The sequence below is a fragment of the Delphinapterus leucas genome, chromosome 5 (assembly GCF_059928025.1).
Source record: "Delphinapterus leucas isolate spDelLeu-1000000601 "Yukka" chromosome 5, BTC_Dleu_Yukka2, whole genome shotgun sequence".
Classification (NCBI taxonomy): Eukaryota; Metazoa; Chordata; class Mammalia; order Artiodactyla; family Monodontidae; genus Delphinapterus; species Delphinapterus leucas.
The window spans coordinates 21,992,976-22,013,333 of NC_143133.1; the positions used below are offsets into that span (position 1 = coordinate 21,992,976).

Genomic DNA, 20,358 nt, shown 5'->3' on the forward strand with positions numbered 1-20,358 from the left:
AACAAAACAAAAAAATCTGCATTCTCATTTCAATCCACACAGCTTGTTTCTTTTTATGCTGTCTATGGGGATCCTACTGGATTTCTTAAACAAAAAAAAAAGGGGGGAGAGAGGGGTTGACTAGCTAATTCAAAAAAATAATTTTATGTATTTTAGAAACATTCTTAATTTACTAAGTAAACATTTTAAGCCACAAGATATTTTTATATCCTAGCAATGTATCATTCTGTTGAAAACAACATTTCCATTTATTATAAAAACCAAAATGCCCAGTCAAAATATTTTGCTACTATTAAAAGTGATATTAAAAAGTCATTCTAGTCAATAATAACTTTATTCTTAATTTACAAGTTAAAGAAGGATTAAGCAAAGAATTTCCTGAAAGGCACTTTTTAAAATTTAACAAGAAAAAAAAAATTTAACAAGAAATTTTGGTCTTACCTGTACAGCACTATTAAGAAAGCAGCTGTTTTGTCCTGGTTCATTCAACAAGCCTTTGGTAGGGGCTAGGGACAGCATACTCCCAGGTTGATAAGCTTTTCCAAGATTGCCACCAGGTTTCCGTAAGAATTTTACCCATGCCATTTTCAAGCAACTTTGTTTGCATTAAAGCTAAGAATTATATACTTATGTGACACTTCTGATGATAAAATGGATGGTTTCTTGAATGATCCACTTAAATTCGCTGCAGTCTGTTACCATAACATAAGTTTCCAAGTCCATATCTTTCCTGATGCTGTAGTTTTGAGGACTTTGTCAAGTAAAAAAAGGATACATTAAGCATTGAAATTCTGAAAACTAAAAAAGAAAGCTATTTTAAATAAGGTCTTAAAGATTTAAAAATCTTTGTGTTAAATTTTATAAGAGTACAGTTTAAGGTGAAAAAGATTTTTTAAAAACTGCTAAAGTAACATTGATGAACAAATCATATTCTTTAAAGCACAAATCATTTGTCTTGATGGTTTTAAAAACAGATGATACAAAAAGATGTAGAGTTAGCATTTGGTATGATTCATTTGGTCATTTGTTTTCCTTGTGTTTCTTTAATAAGAAAGAAGTCTTTCTCTTTCCCAGGTGAAGTTATTAAAGGTGACTTCATATTTCATATCAATGTGACCTCAAAGCAAACCTATAAGAAAAAAAAGAAATGTTTAAATAAAAGTAAAGGCTAATAAAGAAAATTCCTACTTTACTATATGGATACAAATATTGAATACATAATTAAAATATTATATATATAAAATCATAAAATGATTAGAATAATGTTCTTAAAATATGAAAATGAAAACACAGTTCATCATTTAAATTTTCAAAACATATCAAGGTGACATCAATCACTACCTACTTCAAGATTTCAATGGTCATATGATGGTTTCATGTTCTAAAGAAAACTAGAATCAACTTAGATCTCAGGCAGTGTTTTGAATAATACTAACTTTGCTACCAATACTATATTGCTGTTTACTAAACAGAGACTCTACAGAGACTCTATATTGTTATCTATGTTACAGAGAATCATATCATTTCTGCAAGAAAGTCAATAGATTTTATGTAAATTGACATGCGTTAAAACTCAGAAGAGGGCTTCCCTGGTGGCACAGTGGTTGAGAGTACACCTGCCGATGCAGGGGACATGGGTTCGTGCCCCGGTCCGGGAGGATCCCACATGCCGCAGAGCGGCTGGGCCCGTGAGCCATGGCCGCTGAGCCTGTGCGTCCGGAGTCTGCGCTCCGCAACGGGAGAGGCCACAACAGTGAGAGGCCCGCGTACCACGAAAAAAAAAAAAAAAAACTCAGGAGAAACATTAAATTGATAAACAAATCTTAGTGAATTAGAGTAAATTTCCATACTATTCATGAACACATACTCCTGGCTAAAAGGACTTCAAAATGTTCAACTTCTAAAGTAAAAACAATCAAGTATTACTACCAAAGTTTAGTTTAATCAATTAAATTTCCATTCTGCATTCATTCTTTCAACAAGTGTTTATTGAGCCATGTACTATGCCAGGCACTAGAACTGGCATTTTAATGAGGAAAGACAGACCATAATTCAGTGAATAATAAATTGTAGAGTGTACTAGAAGAGTTATGCTCTGAGTGCTAATGGAAAAACAATTCAAGCAAAGGGGATCAGAAGTGTATATAATGGTAGATGGTTTGCACTTTTAAATAGAATAGTCTCAGAAACTGTAATTGAGAACGTTACCTTTGTACAAAGATTTGAAGGAGGTGAAGATGCCACTCTGGAGAAGGCACTTCTAGCAGAGTGAACAGCATGCGTGGCATACTGGAAGGCAGTAAGAAGCCCAGTGTGGCAGAATAAATATGAACAAAGAGGAGAATAGATGAAAAGGGTGGATGGGAAAGAGAGAGAGATCATGAAGGGCCTCAAAAGCCCTGTGTAAGGACTTTGGCTTTAAATTTAAACTCTAGATGAAAGCCATTGAGTTTCACTTCACAGCACAAAAACATGAGAGGACAGAACATTATAGGTCAGTTCAATTCCATTGATCAAATACCCACTAAGATAGCAAAGCACTGAGGAATAAAGAAGAAAGGCATTAGTCTTTACAGAATTCAAGTCAGGAGACTTTTGTTTACAGCCCCACGTATTAGCTCATCACTTATTAGCTGTTTGGTCTTAGATAAGTTCTTGTCATCTCTGATTCATAGCTTCATCTATAAGATGGGGACAAGAATAACAGCCCTGTTTAACATAGGTTAAATGTTTCAAGAATTATAAAACACTACATTATGTTAGTTTTTTTCTTTTTGTTGTAATTCTGTAGATTATAACTTCCTCTAAAGTGATCTAAATAATCCTAAAAACTTTCATACAAATTTTTAATAAATGTAGTTATGATTTTACAACATTAAGAAAGCTCTGTATCGGTAGTTAACTTGTGTTTTTAATGGAAGAATCCTTTGAAATGGTATTCTTTCAACAATCATTTAACTAGGCACCAGGTCTTACCCTGAACTGTGATAAGATACATGAAACAATCCCTACCGTAATGAGTTGTTTTGTGATGGGCACACACACAAATAGATAATTTTAAAATACTGTAGTTTCTGTTCCTGTGCAAGATGTCAAACTATATGTCCTCCTGGTTCCCTTCCTCCAACCCAACTCCAGAGATTATACAAAAGCAACAGATAGTATAAGGAGAAACAGGGAGAAACATTAAGTAACTGGCTTCCAGAATGTGAGGGAAACAGCAGTCAAGAGATAAAGAGGGCCAAGTGTTACAGACTGGGAAAGTCTTCTTAGTTGTGACCTTTTCCATTCTTCATATTGCTCTGGGCAGAGAATTCCCACCCCACACAATGCAATGAAACAGGAAAGCTCTGTTACCACCCCAGGGCCATCTGGAGGGTAAAGGAAATTAAAACATCAGGTAAGCATGGGAGGAAGATGCAAAAGGGAGGAGATATGGGGATATATGTATATGTATAGCTGATTCACTTTGTTATACAGCAGAAACAAACACACCATTGTAAAGCAATTATACTCCAATAAAAATGTTAAAAAAAAAAATCAGGTAAGCATCAGAGAACAGCTGGTTTGGGAAGTGGTAACAAGTGCAGACACCTGCAAGGCCCCTGCGTGTTCTATCCTCGCCCTACTCCACAAATAGAACAGAGGATGGTAGGACCTGGAGAAGATCACGCCTTTAACCGAGTAAACAAGAAGTTCTTTTTGGAATCAACTCTTAAGCCATATCACCCCAAATCAAGCCTTTACGTCCCCACCTCTGCTCTCTGAAATTATCCAAAGAAACACAAATCAGAGCCTAATGCTTTCATTCTTCTCATCATGTAAATATTACTAGCTTATCACTTGGTACTCCCAGGAAAAAGATAACCAGATACTTGCAGAGTACGAGCATTATGAGAGAAAGGCAACAAACTGAACAATCTACACCACAGGAAACAGAATGAACAGACCAAAGGGAACACAAATTTAAAATAAACTTAATACATATCCACCAATTGAATGAGTACATTTTTGAAACTGCTGAAAGAAAAAACTCAAAGGATGAGTTAACTAGCAAAATGAATAGAAGGAAACATCATACTAATGAGCAGTAAGTCCAGGTCTAGAAATTCTCCTAAAAGTATTAAAAAAACAGAGTGGAAAATATAAACATTTTCAAAAAGCTAAGATACACAGATGAAATCTAAAAGTGTCAAAAACTATCTAAAAGGATCCCCAGAAAGAAAGGGGAGAAAGTAAACAGAGTAGACACTTTTAGAAAGATTAAGATTTTTCCAGAATTAAAGGCTGAAAAACCCAGAAAGAAAAACAATAGATAACACAAAAATCCAAACATGATGTGAGGAAGAAAGGAAGTAGGATGAAAATTGTGAAACCTTGAGAGAGAGAGAGAGAGAGACAGAGAGAAAGAGACTGATTTTTCAAGCCCATTAATAGGCAAACAACAGAAAGAAAAAATAAATCTAAAACTAAACTTTTGAAAAGCTAATAAAAAGAAATCTTCACAAGCATGATTAAAGAAAAAGGAAAAGAGAAATATAACGTGAATAGGATTTTTTTTTTTTTTTTTGTGGCACGCGGGCCTCTCACTGTTGTGGCCTCTTCCATTGCGGGGCACAGGCTCTGGACGCACAGGCCCAGTGGCCATGGCTCACGGGCCTAGCCGCTCCAAGGCATGTGGGATCTTCCCGGACCGGGGCACAAACCCGTGTCCCCTGCATTGGCAGGCAGACTCTCAACCACTGTGCCACCAGGGAAGCCCCGATGAATAGGATTGATAAAGGAGAAATGACCACATATAGATGAGCAACCAAAAGAAATACAAAAGAATACCACTTAAATCTTATGACAATAACTTTGAATATCTAAAGGAGCAGGTAATTTCATAGCAAAATTCAAATTACCAAAATTAACTCAAGTGAAGTAGAAAAATTTTTTTAAAGACTACAAGAAAATGGAAAGGAGACAAAAGTTCTTCCATTGAAAATGCCATCTGGATCAGATGGATTCAAAGTTAAATTTTACCTAAACTTTAAAGAACTGTTAATTCTAATGTTAAAATACCGCAGGCCACATGAAAATAAAATACAAAGAACCCCAAATCATGTCATGAAGCTAACATAACCTTAATATCAAACCATGATAAACCTCAGACCAGTGTGACATGTGATTAAAGATGTAAAACTTATAAATAAAACACTAACAAACATAATCTATCACTGTGTCAAAAGAATAATGTACCATTAAAAAAATAATAAGGTTTATTCTAGGAATTTAAACGTGATTCTATATTTATTCTTTCAATAAATATTTGGGAAGCTGTGTAGAAAAGAGCTAACACAGCAATATTTATAACAGCTGAAAGGTGGAAAAACAACCCAAATGTTCAACTAAAGAATGAATAAAATACAGTGTGTGTGTGTGTGTGTGTGTATATATACACACACACAATGGAATATTATTCACCCATAAAAAGAAACAAAGTACTTAAACATGCTACAACATAAACACTGAAAACATTTTGATAATTGAAAGTCAGTCACAGAAGACCACACACTGTAAGATTCCATTCATACAAAATGTCCAAAAGAGAGAAATCCAGAGACAGATAGTAGATAAGTGGTTGCTTAGACTGGAAAAGTGGGGGCTATGGAGAACGAGTGGGAACGGGCACAGAAAGTGATAGCTAAAGGGTACTCAGATTCCTTTTTTTTCCTTCCAGTTTTATTGAGATACAACTGTCACACGCACTGTGTAAGTTTAAGGTGTACAGCATAAAGATTTGACTTACATACATTATGAAATGATTATCACAATAAGTTTAGTGAACATCCATCATCAAATATAGATACACAATTAAAGAAGTAGGAAAAAATATTTTCCTTATGATGAGAACTCTTAGGATTTACTCTAACAACTTTCATATATAACAAACAGCAGCGTTAACTCTATCATGTTGTGCATTACATTGCTAGTTCTTAGTTATCTTATAACCAGGAGTTTGTACCTTTTGACAACCTTCATCCAGTTTCCCCACTCCACCCACCCCCTACCTCTGGTAACCAATCTGCTCTTTGCCTATTGAGTTTATGTTTGTTTATTTTTGAAGTATAACTGACCTACAACATTATGTTAGTGCCTGTTACACAACAAAGTTATTTGGTATTTCTATACATTTCAAAAAAAAGTTACAATATGTCACCTTACAAAGATATTACATAGCTATTGACTATATTTCCGACATTGTACATTTCATACCCATGACTCATTTATTTTGCAAGTGGAAGTTGGTACCTCTTAAGCTCCGTCACTTACTTGTTTCCTTCCTCCAACCCTCTGCCCTCTAGGAACTACCTGTTCATTCTCTACATCCATAACTCTGTTTGTTTTGCTATGTATGTTCATTTGTTTTTCAGAGTCCACATATAAGTGAAATCATACAGTATTTGTTTTTCTATGTCTGATTTATTTCACTTAGCATAATGTTCTCTAGGTCCATCCAAGTTGTCACAAATGGCAAGATTTCATTTTTTATGGCTGAATAATATCCCATTGTATGTATATAAATATATGTAACATCTCTTCTTTATCCATTCATCTACAATGGGCACTTGGGTTGCTTCCGTATCTTGGCTATTGTAAAGAATGCTGCAATAAACATAGGGATGCATACATCTTTTCAAAATAGTGTTTTTGTTTTCTTCAGGAGTGGAATTGCTGGATCATATGGCAGTTCTTTTTTTCTTTCTTTCTTTTTTTGGCAGCTCTATTTTTAATTTCTTGAGGAATCTCCATATTACTTTCCACAGTGGCTGACCAATTTACAACCTTACCAATAGTGCATGAGGGTTCCCTTCTCTCCACATCCTCACCAACACTTGTTATCTGTTGTCTTTTTTAATGACAGCTATTCTGAAAGGTGTGAGGTGATATCTCATTGTGCTTCTGATTTGCATTTCTCTGATGATTAGTGATGTTAAGCATCTTTTCATGTGCCTGTTGGCCATCTGTCTGTCTTCTCTGAAAAAATGTCTATCCATATCCTCTGCTCATTTTTTAATCAGGTTGTTTTTCAGATGTTGTATGAGTTCTTTGTATACTTTGGATATTAACCCTTTATCAGATATATCATTTGCAAATATCTTCTCCCATTCAGGAGGTAGTCTTTTCCTTTTGTTGATAGTTTCCTTCACTGTGCAAAAGCTTTTTAGTTTGATGCAGTCTCATTTGTTTATTTTTACTTTTGTTTGCCTTACCTGTGGAAACATATCCCCCCAAATATTATTAAGACTGATGTCAAAGAGAGTATTCCCTATGTATTCCTCCAGAATTTATGCTTTCAGGTCTTATATTTAAATCTTTAATCCACTTTGAATTTATACTTGTGCATGGTGTAAGAGATTAATCCAGTTTGATTCTTTTGCATGTAGCTGTCCAGTTTTCCCAGGACCATTTATTGAAGATGTTGTCTTTTCCCCTGTATATTCTTGCTTCCTTTTTTGTAGATCAATTGACAATATGAGTGTGGGTTCACTTATGGGCTATTTTGTTCCATTGATCTATGTGTCTGTTTTTCCACCAGTATCATACTGTTTTGATGACTGTAGCTGTGCAGTATAGTTTGAGGTAAGGGAACATGATATGTCGAGCTTTGTTCTTCTTTCTCAAGAATGTTTCAGCTATTCAAGGTCTTTGTGCTTCTATACAAGTTTTAGAACTATTTGTTCTAGTTCTGTGAAAAATACCATTGGTATTTTGATAGGGATTGCACTGAACATATAGAGTGCCTTGGGTAGTAGGATCATTTTAATAATATTAATTATTCCAGTCCATGAACACAGTGTATCTTTCCATCTGTTTGTATTGTCTTCAATTTATTTCATCAGTGACATAATTTTCCAAGTACAGGTCTTTTACCTCCATAGTTAGATCTATTCCTAGGTATTTTATTCTTTTGGATGCAATTGTAAATGGGACTGTTTTCTTAATTTCTCTTTCTGATAGTTCATTGTTAGTGTATAGAAATGCAACAAATTTCTCCATATTAATTTTGTATCCTGAAACTTTAATGAATTCTTTGATGTGCTCTAGTAGTTTTTGGTGGCATCTTGAGGATTTTCTATGTATAGTATCATTTCATCTGCAAACAGTGACAGTTTTACTTCTTCCTTTCCAATTTGCATTCCTTTTTTTTTTTTTCTCATCTGATTGCTGTGGCTAAGACTGCCAATACTATGTTGAATCAAAGTGGCAGGAGTAGGCATCCTTATCTTGTTCCTGATCTTAGAGGAGATGCTTTCAGCTTTTCACTGTTATGTGAAATGTTTTCTGTGGACTTGTCATACATAGCATTTATTATGTTGAGGTAGGTTCCTCTATACCCAAATTGTTGAGAAATTTTATAATGAATGGATATTGAATTTTGTCAAAAGCTTTATCTGCATCTACTGAGACGAACATATGATTTTTATTGTTCAATTTGCTAATGGGGAAATCACACTGATCTGCAGATACTGAACCATCCTTGCATCCCTGGGATAAATCCCAATTGACAATGACATGTGACCTTTTTAATGTATTGTTGAAATCAGTTTGCTTCTGTTTTGTTAAGGATTTTTGTGTCTATGTTCATCAGTGATATTGGTCAGTAATCTTTTTTTTTGTGATATCTTTGTCTGGTTTTGTTATCAGGGTGATCCTGGCCTCGTAAAATGAGTTTGGAAGTGTTCCCCTCTCATCAATATTTTGAATAGTTTGAAAAGAATAAGTGTTAACTCTTCTTTATGTGTTTGGCAGAATTCACCTGAGGCCATTTGGTCCTGGACTTTCATTTTTTGGGAGTTGTTTAATTACTGATCCAATTTCTTTACCAGTAATTGGTCTGCTAATATTTTCTATTTTTTCCTGGTTCAGTCTTGGGAGGGTGTACATTTGTAGAAATTTATCCATTTCTTTTAGGCTGCCCATTTTATTGGTGTATAATTGTTCATAGTAATCTCTTAGGATCCTTTTTATTTCTGTGGTATCAATCGTAACTTCTTTTTAATTTCTGATTTTATTGATTTGGGTCCTCTCCTCTTTTTTCTTGATGATTCTGGCTATTGGTTTATTAGTTTTGTTTATCCTTTCAAAGTACCAGCTCTTAATTTTATTAATCTTTTCTAGTGCTTTTTTTTAAGTCTCTATTTCACTTATTTCTGCTCTGACCTTTATGACTTGTTTCCTTCTACTAACTTTGGGTTTTGTTTGTTCTTCTTTCTTTAGTTCCTTTAGGTGTAGGGTTAGGTTGTTTGAGATTTTTCTTCTTTCCTGAGGTAAGCCTGTATCACAATAAACCCTTCTGAGAACTGTTTTTCCTGTGTCCCACAGGTTTTGGATTGTTGTGTTTTTATTTTCATTTGTGTCTAGGTATTTTTAAATTTCCTCTTTGATTTCTTTAGTGATCCATTGGTTGCTTAGCCTCCACATGTTTGTGTTTTTTTGTAGTTTTTTTCTTGTAGTTGATTTCTAGTCTCACAGAGTTGTGGTCAGAAAAGATGGTTGTTATGATTTCAATTTTCTTAAATCTACCACAGCTTGTTTTATGGCCTAGCATGTGATCTATCCTGAAGAATGTTCCGTGTGCTCTTGAAATAGCTCTAACGACCAGAAGGGAGTGTGCTGTTGTGGTGGGCTGACTATTGTGGGCAGTCTAGTAGGCATGGCTGGCTGCCATTCTGGTTGACTGCCAGGCATGTTTTGTGTGGAGACTGCCAGCTGCTGGTGGGTGGGGCCAGTTCACAAGGCTGCTGGCTGTGGGGCTGGGGTGGAGGTGGTCCTGTAACTATTGCTGCCCCACTGGTGGGAGGAACCAGGTTTTGGAGTGGGTGGCTGCAGGAGTGGGGGTCTTCATTCTAGAGTCAGCCTGCTGGTGGATGGGTCTAATTCCTGACACAGCTGTCTGCAGGGTCCATGGTGTCCCAAAGCTGTTGCTAGCCCACTGGTGAGTGGAGCTGGATCCTGGGGCAGCTGGCTGAGGGGTCCAACGTGTCTCCAATCTGGCGGCGAGCTGCTGGTGGGGTGAGGCCAGGCCTAGCAGATCCCAGGTTAGCGCAAGCTCACTGGAGGACAGAGCTGACTTCCCAGGTCTCTGGCTGCAGGGCCCTAGGGGATCTTGGAACTGGTGTGGGCATGCTGGTGAGCAGAGCCCGTTCCTGACACAGCTGGCTGTGGGGTCTGGTGTATCCCAAAGCTAATGTTAGCCTACCAGTGGGTGGGGCCAGATCCCAAGGTGGCTGGCTGAGGGGCTGTGTTGGTCCTGGGGCTGGTGTCTGCCCACAGATGGGTGGGGCCAGGGCCCAGGGGTTCCCAGGCCTGGTTCCTGCCCAGTGACTAGTAGGTAAGGGCGGATCCTGGAGCTAGTGCTGCCCCACTGGTGAGCGGAGCCAGGTCCTGGGGCCTGGCTACAGGTTCCTGGAGCTGGTGTTTTGGCCTGCTGGTGGGTGGGACTGAGGCCCAGGGGATCCCAGAGTTAGTGCTGGCCCACTCTTGGGTGGAGTTCTAAGGTCCCTGGCTGTGGGGTCCTGGGGCTAGTGCCAGCACACCAGTATGCGGAGCTGGGTCCTACAGTGGCTGTGGGCTCATAAGATCTTAGAGCAGCAGTCCTGCTGGTGGGTAGGGCTGAGCCTCAGGCCAGCTAGTTTCTTGGCCTGAGGCATCCTAGTATTTGTGCTGACAGGCCAGTGGGCCTGGCCAGGTGCCAGCACTAATAAGCTAGAGAAGAGTCCAAAATGATGCTTGCCAGCACCAATGTCCACGTGGTAGAATGAGCTCCCAAAAATGGTGCCACCACTGTCTATGGCCAGGACGAGCCCCAGCTGCCTTCTGTCTCTCCAGGAACACCTCCAAGATCAGCAACTCAGACTGACCCAGGCTCCTTTTTAAATTACTGCTTACCCTGGGCCCTAGAACATGTAAGATTTTGTATGTACCCTTTAGGAATGGAGGCTCTATTTCCCACAGCCCTCTGGCTCTCTAGAAAGTAAGCACCACTGGCCTTCAAAGTCAAATGTTCTGGGGTCTCATCTTCCCAGTGCAGGACCCCCAGGCTGCAGAGCTCGATGTGGGGTATGGACCACTCACTCCTTGGGGAGAACCTCTGCAGTTGTAGCTATCCTCCCATTTGTGGGTGTCTAACCTGGGGTTATGGGTCTTTACTATACTGCATCTCTGCCCTCTTACCTGTCTCGTGTATATCTTTAGTTGTAGAAGGTATTTTCTGCTAGCCTTCTGGTTTTACTCACCAATAGTTTCTCTGTAAATATTTGTAATTTTGGTGTATTCATGGGAAGAGGTGAGCTCAGGGTCTTCTTACTCTGCAACCCTTGGCCACTCCCCCAGTATCATACTGTTTTGATTACTATAGCTTTGTAGTACAGTTTGAAATCAGGAAGTGTGATGCCTCCAGTTTTGTTTTTCTCTCTTAGGATAGCTTTGGGTCTTTTGTGGTTCCCTACAAATTTTAGAAGTGGTTTTTCTCTTTCTGTGAAAAATACCATGGGAATTTTATAGGAAATGTGCTGTATTTATAGATGGCTTTTGGTAGTATAGACATTTTAACAATATTAATTCTGCCAATCCATGAACATGGGGTATCTCCATTTCTTTGTTTGGCTTCAATTTCTTTCATCAACATCTTCTAGTTTTTAGTGTACAGATCTTTTACTTCCTTGGTGAAATTTATTCTTAAGTATTTTATTGTTTTTAATGCTATTATAAATGGGACTGTTTTAGTTCTTTCTTTTTCAGACAATTCATTGTTAGTGCATAGAAATGTAACAAATTTCTGTATGTTGATTTTGTATCCTGCAACTTTACTGAATTTATTTTTAAGTTCTAAAAGTTTTTTGGTGGTTTTTAGAATTTCCTATATACAATATCGTGTCATCTGTAAACAGAGAAACTTTACTTTTTTCTCTCTGATGCAGATGTCTTTTATTTCTTTTTCTCACCTAACTGCCCTGTCTATAACTTCCAGTATTATGTGGAATAGGAGTGGTGAGAGTGGGCACCCTCATCTTCCTGATCTTAGAGGAAAAGCTTTGGAGTTGAGTCTGATGTTAGCTGTGGGCTTAAAAATATGGCCTTTATTATGTTGAAGTATGTTCCCTCTACGCCCACTTTGTTGAGAACTTTTATATTGAAAGTAAGTTGAACTTCGCTAAATGCTGTTTCTGCATCTATTGAGATACTCATATGATTTTTAACTTTCCTTCTATTAATGTGGTATATCACACTTATTGATTGTGCAAATGTTGAGCCACCCTTGCATCCCAGGGATCAATCCCACTTGATCATGGTGATGGATCCTTTTAATGTGCTACTGAATTTGGTTTGCTAATATTTTATTGAGAATTTTTGTATCTATATTCATCAGCAATATTGGTCTATTGTTTTCTTCTCTTATAGTGTCCTTATTTACCTTTGGAATCAGTGTAAAGCTGGCCTTGTAAATGAGTTTGGAAGTATTGCCTCCTCTTCAATTAATTGGAAAAGTTCGAGAAGGATTGACAATTTTATCTTACGCAAGCATTTCAAACTTATGATTTAAAATTTTGAATTTGAACTTGAAAATGTGCCAGGAGTTTGAAAGGGAAATAAAAAGAAAAAGGAGAGAAAGAAAATCACTGCTGCTTTCTTATGAATCAGTGTTTTACCAGTAATAAGTTAACCCCAAAAAGCAAGATTCCAGGGCTTCTTTCCTTCGTTACCCTAGATACTAACTCCATTTTCTTCCCCCAATTTTAAGCCCAGTATCTTAAATAATTAGGAAATCTACAGCACACTAAAGTCTTTAGTTGAGGTAAATTTCCTTCCCTATTTTTAAAACGGAGAGGACTAGGCTACATAGAATTTATTCAAATTCTAACAAACAGTGATTTGATTAGGCTACTAGAACAGTCTAGGTAAATGGTAATAATAGCTTAAATTGAACTCATTTTATGGTTAAACTGTGTGTCCCCACACACAGACACCAAGAAAAAAAAAAAGATATTTTGAAGACCTAACCTCTAGAACCTCTGGACATGACCTCATTTGGAAACACAGTTTTTGCAGATGTAATTAGATTACGAAGAGGTCATCAGGATGAGGCCTAATCCAATAGACTTGCAGAAGTCATTAGAAGAAGAGACACACACACACAGAGAATACCATGTGAAGATGACAGGCAGAGGTTAGAATGATACAGCTACAAGTCAAGGAAAACTAAGAATTGAGAGCCACCACTGGAAGCTAGAAAGCGGCAAGGAAGGATTCTATGCAGAGCCCTGAGAAGGAACCAATCCTGCCAACACCTCGATTTTGCACTTCCAGCCTCCAGAACTGTGAGAGAATAAATTTCTATTGTTTTAAGCCATCTCGTTGGTGGTAATTTGTGACAGGAAGCCTAGGAGACTAACACAATAGCTGATAAAGCCATGAGACTCCTTTATTTGTTCTTTTCAGTATATTGGGTTTTGATTATAAAATAGTATTTGTTTTTTATATAGATATCTAAAATACATATAAATACTGCATAAAGGAAATTAGAAATACCTACAGTCTAGGTATAGTAGGATAGAATAGTAGTAGTATAGTAGTACAGAATCACTGTTAATAAAGCAATTGAAATTATTCTTAATAGTACCCTGGCCCAGCCATCAAACTGTAAAGTGAAATTTCATTTTAATATCTTTTCACAAATAAGCAATACAGCTACTCAAGGACACACTTAAGACTTTTCACTGATATATTACAACTGTTCATCTTATTAGTAAAAGTATTTAAGGCTTTATTTTAGATAACTAGATTGCAAGCTATCTATAGGTATACAGATACATATACCTATATATAAATATGTAGCAAGTTAAAGCAATAAAAAAATCTCATTCGTTATAGAGGTATCTCATTTTTATAAAGTTAAAGGATTACAGTAAGAAAGACAACCGAAGAATAGATGTCCTTTGACAGAGAAAACCACTGTCACTCTACAAATAGAGGAACTGGAGAAGACTATACTAGAAAATTTATAAAACAAACACAGAAAATAAAACTAAAGTAATAAGGACAATCTATACCACCACCACCAAAAACAGCAAATTTTAAGTAATTTTCAATGTTTTGTATTTTCTTTGCTCAGTTTCTTTGTGTACAATAAAGAACTGTGCTTTATTTCTTCTGGCTTTTACTAATCACAAGTTTTCACTGGTAACTAATTAGAGAAAAACAAGAGTGCATGTGTATCCAGGACACAGAGTATGAACATTAAAGGCAATGGCTTATGGCAATCTGCTTTAAGACATCATGTTCAGAAGAAAAGCATGCCAAAGCAGGCATAACCTAACATTCCTTTGCCTTGACAAAGCCCCAAACTGAACTCTGGCTTTACCTATATCTTCTTCCCCATCTTAGCTGATAGTAACTTCATCATTCCAGTTGCTCAGAAGAAATATCTTGGTATCATCTTTGACTCCTCTTTCTTGCATATCTCAGTCAGAATGTGACCAATTCTCACCACCTCCACTTCTACTATTCTGGTCTTAGCCATCATCAGCTCTTCCCAGGACTGCCAGAACAGACTCCTAACTATCTCCTAGCTTCTGCCCTTACCCATTACAGTCTATCCCCAAGATTAGACCAAGAAATCCTTCTAAAATTAAATCATAATGTCATCCCTCTGCTCAAAACCTTGTAATGGGTCCTTATTAATTCAGATTAAAAACCAAAAAGTCTCTATAATGGCCTGCAAAGTAAAAAACCTGCTAAAAGTAAAAAACACTTTATTCTATACTCTCACACCACTTCTGAGCCCAGATGTGTGGGTTTTTACACAACAAGCAATTCTGTAATTCTCAGCAGAAATCACAAGTTAACTCCATTTGACATTACCAGAGTTAGGGTCGGATTCCACAAGGCAAGGGCTCAGTCCCACTAGACTGACACCCCCCCCCCGACTTCAGACACCAACCACAAGTTCCAAGTTGTCATCTGTACTTCTGATCAATAACCAATAAGTTAGGGGTTCCCACTGACCTCTTCCATGGATTCAATTCACTTGTTAGCACAGCTCTGGAAAATAGCTTACCTGAGTAGATTTCAAGTTTTTTATAAAAGGATACAACTCAGGAACAGCCAGATGGAAGACCCGCATAGGGCAAAGTATGTGGGAAGGGGAGCTTCCATGCCCTCTCAACAAACGCCACCCTCCCAGCACCTCCACAAGTTCCCCAACTCAAAAGCTCCCTGAACCCCTTCAGTTAGGACTTTTTATGGAGGCTTCATTACGTAGGCATGCTTGATTAAAGGGGGGGCTGAAAGTTCCAATCCTCTAATCACATGGTTGGTTTCCAGGCAATAAGTTCCCACTTTGAGGCTTACCTCCAGCCACCAGTCATCTCATTAGCACACAGAAAACATTTATCACTTTGTAGATTCCAAGAGTTTTAGGAGTTGTGTGCCAGGAAACAGCCAGATACCAAATATATATTTCTTATTACGTCACACCTGTCCATCTTCTCACCTCTAACTTCATCTCTAACTACTTTCCCTTTACATTCTCCTTTTCAGCTTCATGGGCCACCATGAAAACTCCCACTCTAAAGCCTTTACACTATTCCTCTGCCTGGAATACACTTCCCCTTGATACCCACAGGGCTTCTCCTTGGCTCACTGCATGATTGCCGTGCTCAAAAATCACCTTCTATATGAGGCCTATACTTATTTAAAATTGCAACCCACTCCACATTCCCAATTCCCCTTTCCCTGCTCTATATTTTCTTTTCTCCTTGGCATTCTTTGCCAACTAATATAGTATACGATTGATTCATTGTTTTTATTATTGTTTATTATTGTTTCTCCTCCCAATCCTCTTAGAATATAAAGTGAATTCCAAGCATCTAGAACAATGCATAGTACATGGTAGGTAGTTATTAAATACTTATTGAATGAAGCTCAGGAAATAAAGTGAAACCTCAATCAATAAACCCTCTGAAATCAACAAAGATGACCTACGCACTAAGGGTACAGGACAGTTTCCTATCACCTCGCAGCTAGGTTAGTGTCAGTACTATACTGACAAGGAGGTAAGATTATCTCAGGCCTATACAGCAGTACCTTATAGGAGGAAAAATCTTCCAGGGTTCAAACAGCCTGCTCACCTAAAAACAGGGAGGGCCATCATTAGAGGGGCAGAAGTTTATTATGCAGGCTGAGAAGTTTAGAAGAAGCCAAAGCACAAAGTACCTGGTAAACAAACAATGCCCTGATGGGTTCTTGACAAGGATGGAATCCATGTTTTGATACTAACCTCTTGATTCTCAATTATTCTACCTCTGAAAAGCTTCCGCCAACAAAGCACATTACTCAACTACTCAATCATTAAAAGCAGATGAGTTCCATCATCTGTAATCATAACCTATATAAAAAGGTTCATAGAATTATTATAAGAATCATCAACCATGTATAAAATACCTAATAAATGCCCAAAACATAGCAGGTACTCGGTAAAGGCAAGCTAATTATAATGACATCAAAAACACAATCTTTGATATAAAATGATTTTTTAACAATATAAATACACATTTGAAGAAAAAGTAAAAGCTGTATTATGATATTTTATACCCCATTTTATTATTCCTCCATTTCCTTAAACTGACATATCAATCTTGACTAAAGCCTTAATCCAGATTAGTGGCATCAGATAAACTGTACAATAAAGTATTAATTGCTAAATTTTTAAATCTATTAATAAGTCATTCTTAGTAGAAAAAAGCACATTCATTTATAGAACTATCCTACTTTAAGAAAACTTAAAATATGAAAAATTCTAATTTACAAAAAAATGTTTGGGAATGCTTCATTTTACAAGTGGATTCACCATAGTATTATTTTAAACATTCATTTACAAGCTGTTTGGGCTAGAGAAAGAGAAATAAGTTACAATATTAGAAGGCAATGCATCAGAAATAAAGGGAAAGCAACTCTGAAATAACAACGTAAGCAACAGAGAAGATTTAATTTAGAAAAATTCAACCTACGTACAACTTTTCAGAAAAATAATTCAAAACTTCCTTAATGACGATTTTAATTCATAAATAACACGACAATCCATCCAGCCATAAACAATAACTAGAGCACCCAAAATGCCCCTTGACATTGCTCACATCATGTCTCTGGGTCGTAAGAATGCTCCCCGCACCTGCATTACCAACCCTTGTGCTGTCCATCCAGTATTCTCCTTACACTTAAGATGCAATACACATATCATCTTCATTCCCTTAGTTTTTCCCTCTTCCCTCTATAAATCTTTAACAATGAGATGTAAAAAATACAGTGGTAACCCAAAATGAAGATAATTCACAGGTGTGGCATAGATGACCGGGAAGCTGGAAGAGAAGTGAAGCAGCACGTTGCAAAAGCAAGGGTGTAAGAAAAAGACTGTTTTATCTTTGTAAACTCAATGCAGTTGGGGGAGGACTGGGAATAGCCAAAGACAAGGCTTAGGAAAGGTAGAACTCTTATTTCTGACTACTTCAACATTGTCTTATTAATTTTCCAATCTCTAGTGCCTAGCATACAACAATAGGTCAATAAATATCTACTGAATAAATTTGCTAGCTTGGAAAAATCACAAAAAGTAAAAAAAAAAACCTTCCAAATTCCAAAGGAAAAGTATTTCTTCAAACTGCTTTTTGCATGTCAATATTTGTAAAAAATAGAAGACTAAAAGACTAATGTAATTATTTCCAAGTTAATTCAAAAATACCACAACAGCTCAGATAACTGACTTTATTCATTAAAACAGCTAAGATACTGAAATATGATTTATGTTGTATAACATTTTATTTTCTGATGAATTACAAATATATGAAGCAACTTTTCTGAAGTGACTCATCTAAAACAAAATTTCTTCAACCATATGCAATGTTTTGTGGCACTCTGGGGTATGTCATGGACACCTTTGATGGCCTAATGAAGCCTATGGACGCCTCAGAATAATGTTTGTAAAGCACAAAATAAAATTCATGGGACTAAAATTAAAAAAGAAGAAAAATAAAGAATGTATATGATTCCAAAGAAAACCAATTACATTAAAATTCAGTCCTAACCACAGACCACAGTTCTAATCATGTACCCTTAGTTTATAAAAGAACTGCTGATAGAGGATATGGATTAACTTGCAAAAGCAAAGAACAAATACTTTTGCCTAAATATTCTATATATGTAGTATTCCTATTATTTAAAGAAAATAACTAGCCAAGATTAGGATATTAAATAGTTATTTAAAGTTCAAATAACCTCTGAAAATTTTATCTGTGGTAGAACATTCCTTGTTACTATTGTGTGCATATACTGTAATGCAAAATTTTCTAAAATCGTTACATCTGTACAAAATTAATAATACACTAATGCTACATATGTATCATCACTAATTTGTAGCTATCTCTCCAAATATGACATAAATTAGCACACTTCCTCCTTTAATCCAAGAGCTCATGAGCAACAGTAGGCTATACTGACAATCTTTTGAGCCCAAACACATCTAGCACACCCTGTGTTCAAAATACTTCCATATGAAATATCTAAGTTACCTTACTGTAGCGTGCCTTAGGGCTTATAATTAAGAAAAACCTTATAGTTAAAGCTGTCAAATACCAAGATCTGCTAAGTATTTTAGTAACTAAACATCCTTGTAGGATAGCTCAATCTACCACTTTATAGATTTCAAACATATTTTTGGAAAATTGTGGGGTAAAAAATGTCCTTTCTAGCATGATAGGTGAGTTCCAAACAGTACCAGCAGGGAAAATAACTGTGATTTTGACTTTTGAATGTGTACACTACCTTAAAACAGAATTTTCATCTTTAAACTCTTTGTCTTGCTAAAACAAACTCCTAAACCATGATCCCAAAATTGTATTTGATACTACACAGTTTAAAATAAACATATGACACTAAATAATAGAAAAGATCTTGATCCACAGTACATACTAAAACCATAAGTTTTGTGATTTCTTTTTTTTAAGAAAAAGAAAACTAGGTGAAAAATGGTGCCCTTCCACCATTAAAATTGCTTTCCTAATAAAAACTACTTTTTTGTATCTTCTAAAGAAAATAATATTAATGAATGACTATTGGTGTCAAGTTCCATGAACTATATGCAATCTACATACATTTATAAAAGGGTTTTTTTAGTTAATAGGGAAAAGGAAAGATCTGTTCTTGGTTGCTTATTTTTCACACTGTAGTAAAAAATACACTAACTACCAGTGAGTTGAGTTGAATAAATCACCATCATGATTTATCACCAGTAATCATGAACCTAAACAAATTGTCCAAAGACCTCATTTTAAAAACGTCTAAAATGTAAAATACAAACAAAAACCTTGTTTTTTTCAGAACATAATTAACTCCTACCTACAGTGAGTTTGTCTATTTGGAATTATGACAATGGTAGATAAATCATATATTCTGATTTTGCAAAATAAGTTTCGTTTGTTTTAGTTTCTCTTTACAAGATTAAGGATTTATGCCTAGACCGTCATCATGGAACTGAAAAGACATAGAAAATTAAACTAACAAGAAGTATTAACTTAGCCAAAAGTTCATTTCAATCAGAATTTTGTTAGCAATTTCTCCTCCTTTTAAATATTGAGAATTAGCAACGCTTTCCTTTAAAGAACAGAAAAGTGAATCAGACCCTAATCACAAAGACCCTGCTAAATTTAAACATCCCTCAGAAATAGCCTGGAAAACTCCTTGCAAAAAAATACATATTTTTTTCCAGATGAGAAAACATTTGGCAACTCTGCTATCTAACAAATAAAGTCTTGCAGTACATTTTGCAAGCATTAATCAGGCTTCGCATTGATAAAGAAAACCTTGTAGCAGGATAACAAAACCTCAGAGCACGCTCACATTGCAGGCTTTAGAAACGGAGGGTATTACACCTGTGCAAGTACTTCCTGTTCTCCAACGATGTTTAAAAGTAGTTTGGTAAACGTCCCACAAGTCGCCATTTAGAAACTAAACATTAACTTTCTAAATTACTACTACCACCCAGAAACCACCAGCCCAAAGATTCTCACGAATCATCTCTTCTCCAAAGAGGGCAACATAACTACCTGGACCCCTTTCAAAAACTGCTGCTCCGGAGAGGCAGTGGCTTGAAAAGTGAGGGGCAGGCGCCAGGTAAGCGTAATATTCATAATCCCAATGCAGTAAACGACCCAGCAGGATCCCAGGTTCTGCCCCTGGCCAACCCTCAAACACAGCAGCAACTAACAACCACGACCCAGTAAGTACAGCACCTCCTCCCTTCGCGCGCGCCTCCAGCCTGGC

At 36.7% G+C, this 20,358-nt stretch overlaps 1 protein-coding gene across 3 annotated transcripts in view; it reads right to left on the reverse strand.

The window, feature by feature from the left end:
* Positions 1-20,358, reverse strand: part of USP53 (ubiquitin specific peptidase 53) — a 64,426-nt gene that overhangs the window by 43,598 nt on the left and 470 nt on the right. For 2 of the 3 annotated variants that reach the window (XM_089911289.1, XM_022596300.2), the window contains exon 2: positions 442-1,129. In XM_089911289.1, the coding sequence (XP_089767415.1) occupies positions 442-585 (144 nt within the window). In that variant the 5' untranslated portion in view covers positions 586-1,129. Of the gene's footprint in view, positions 1-441; positions 20,299-20,358 lie in introns of those variants that run through there. The other variant, XM_089911290.1, reaches the window with a different exon arrangement.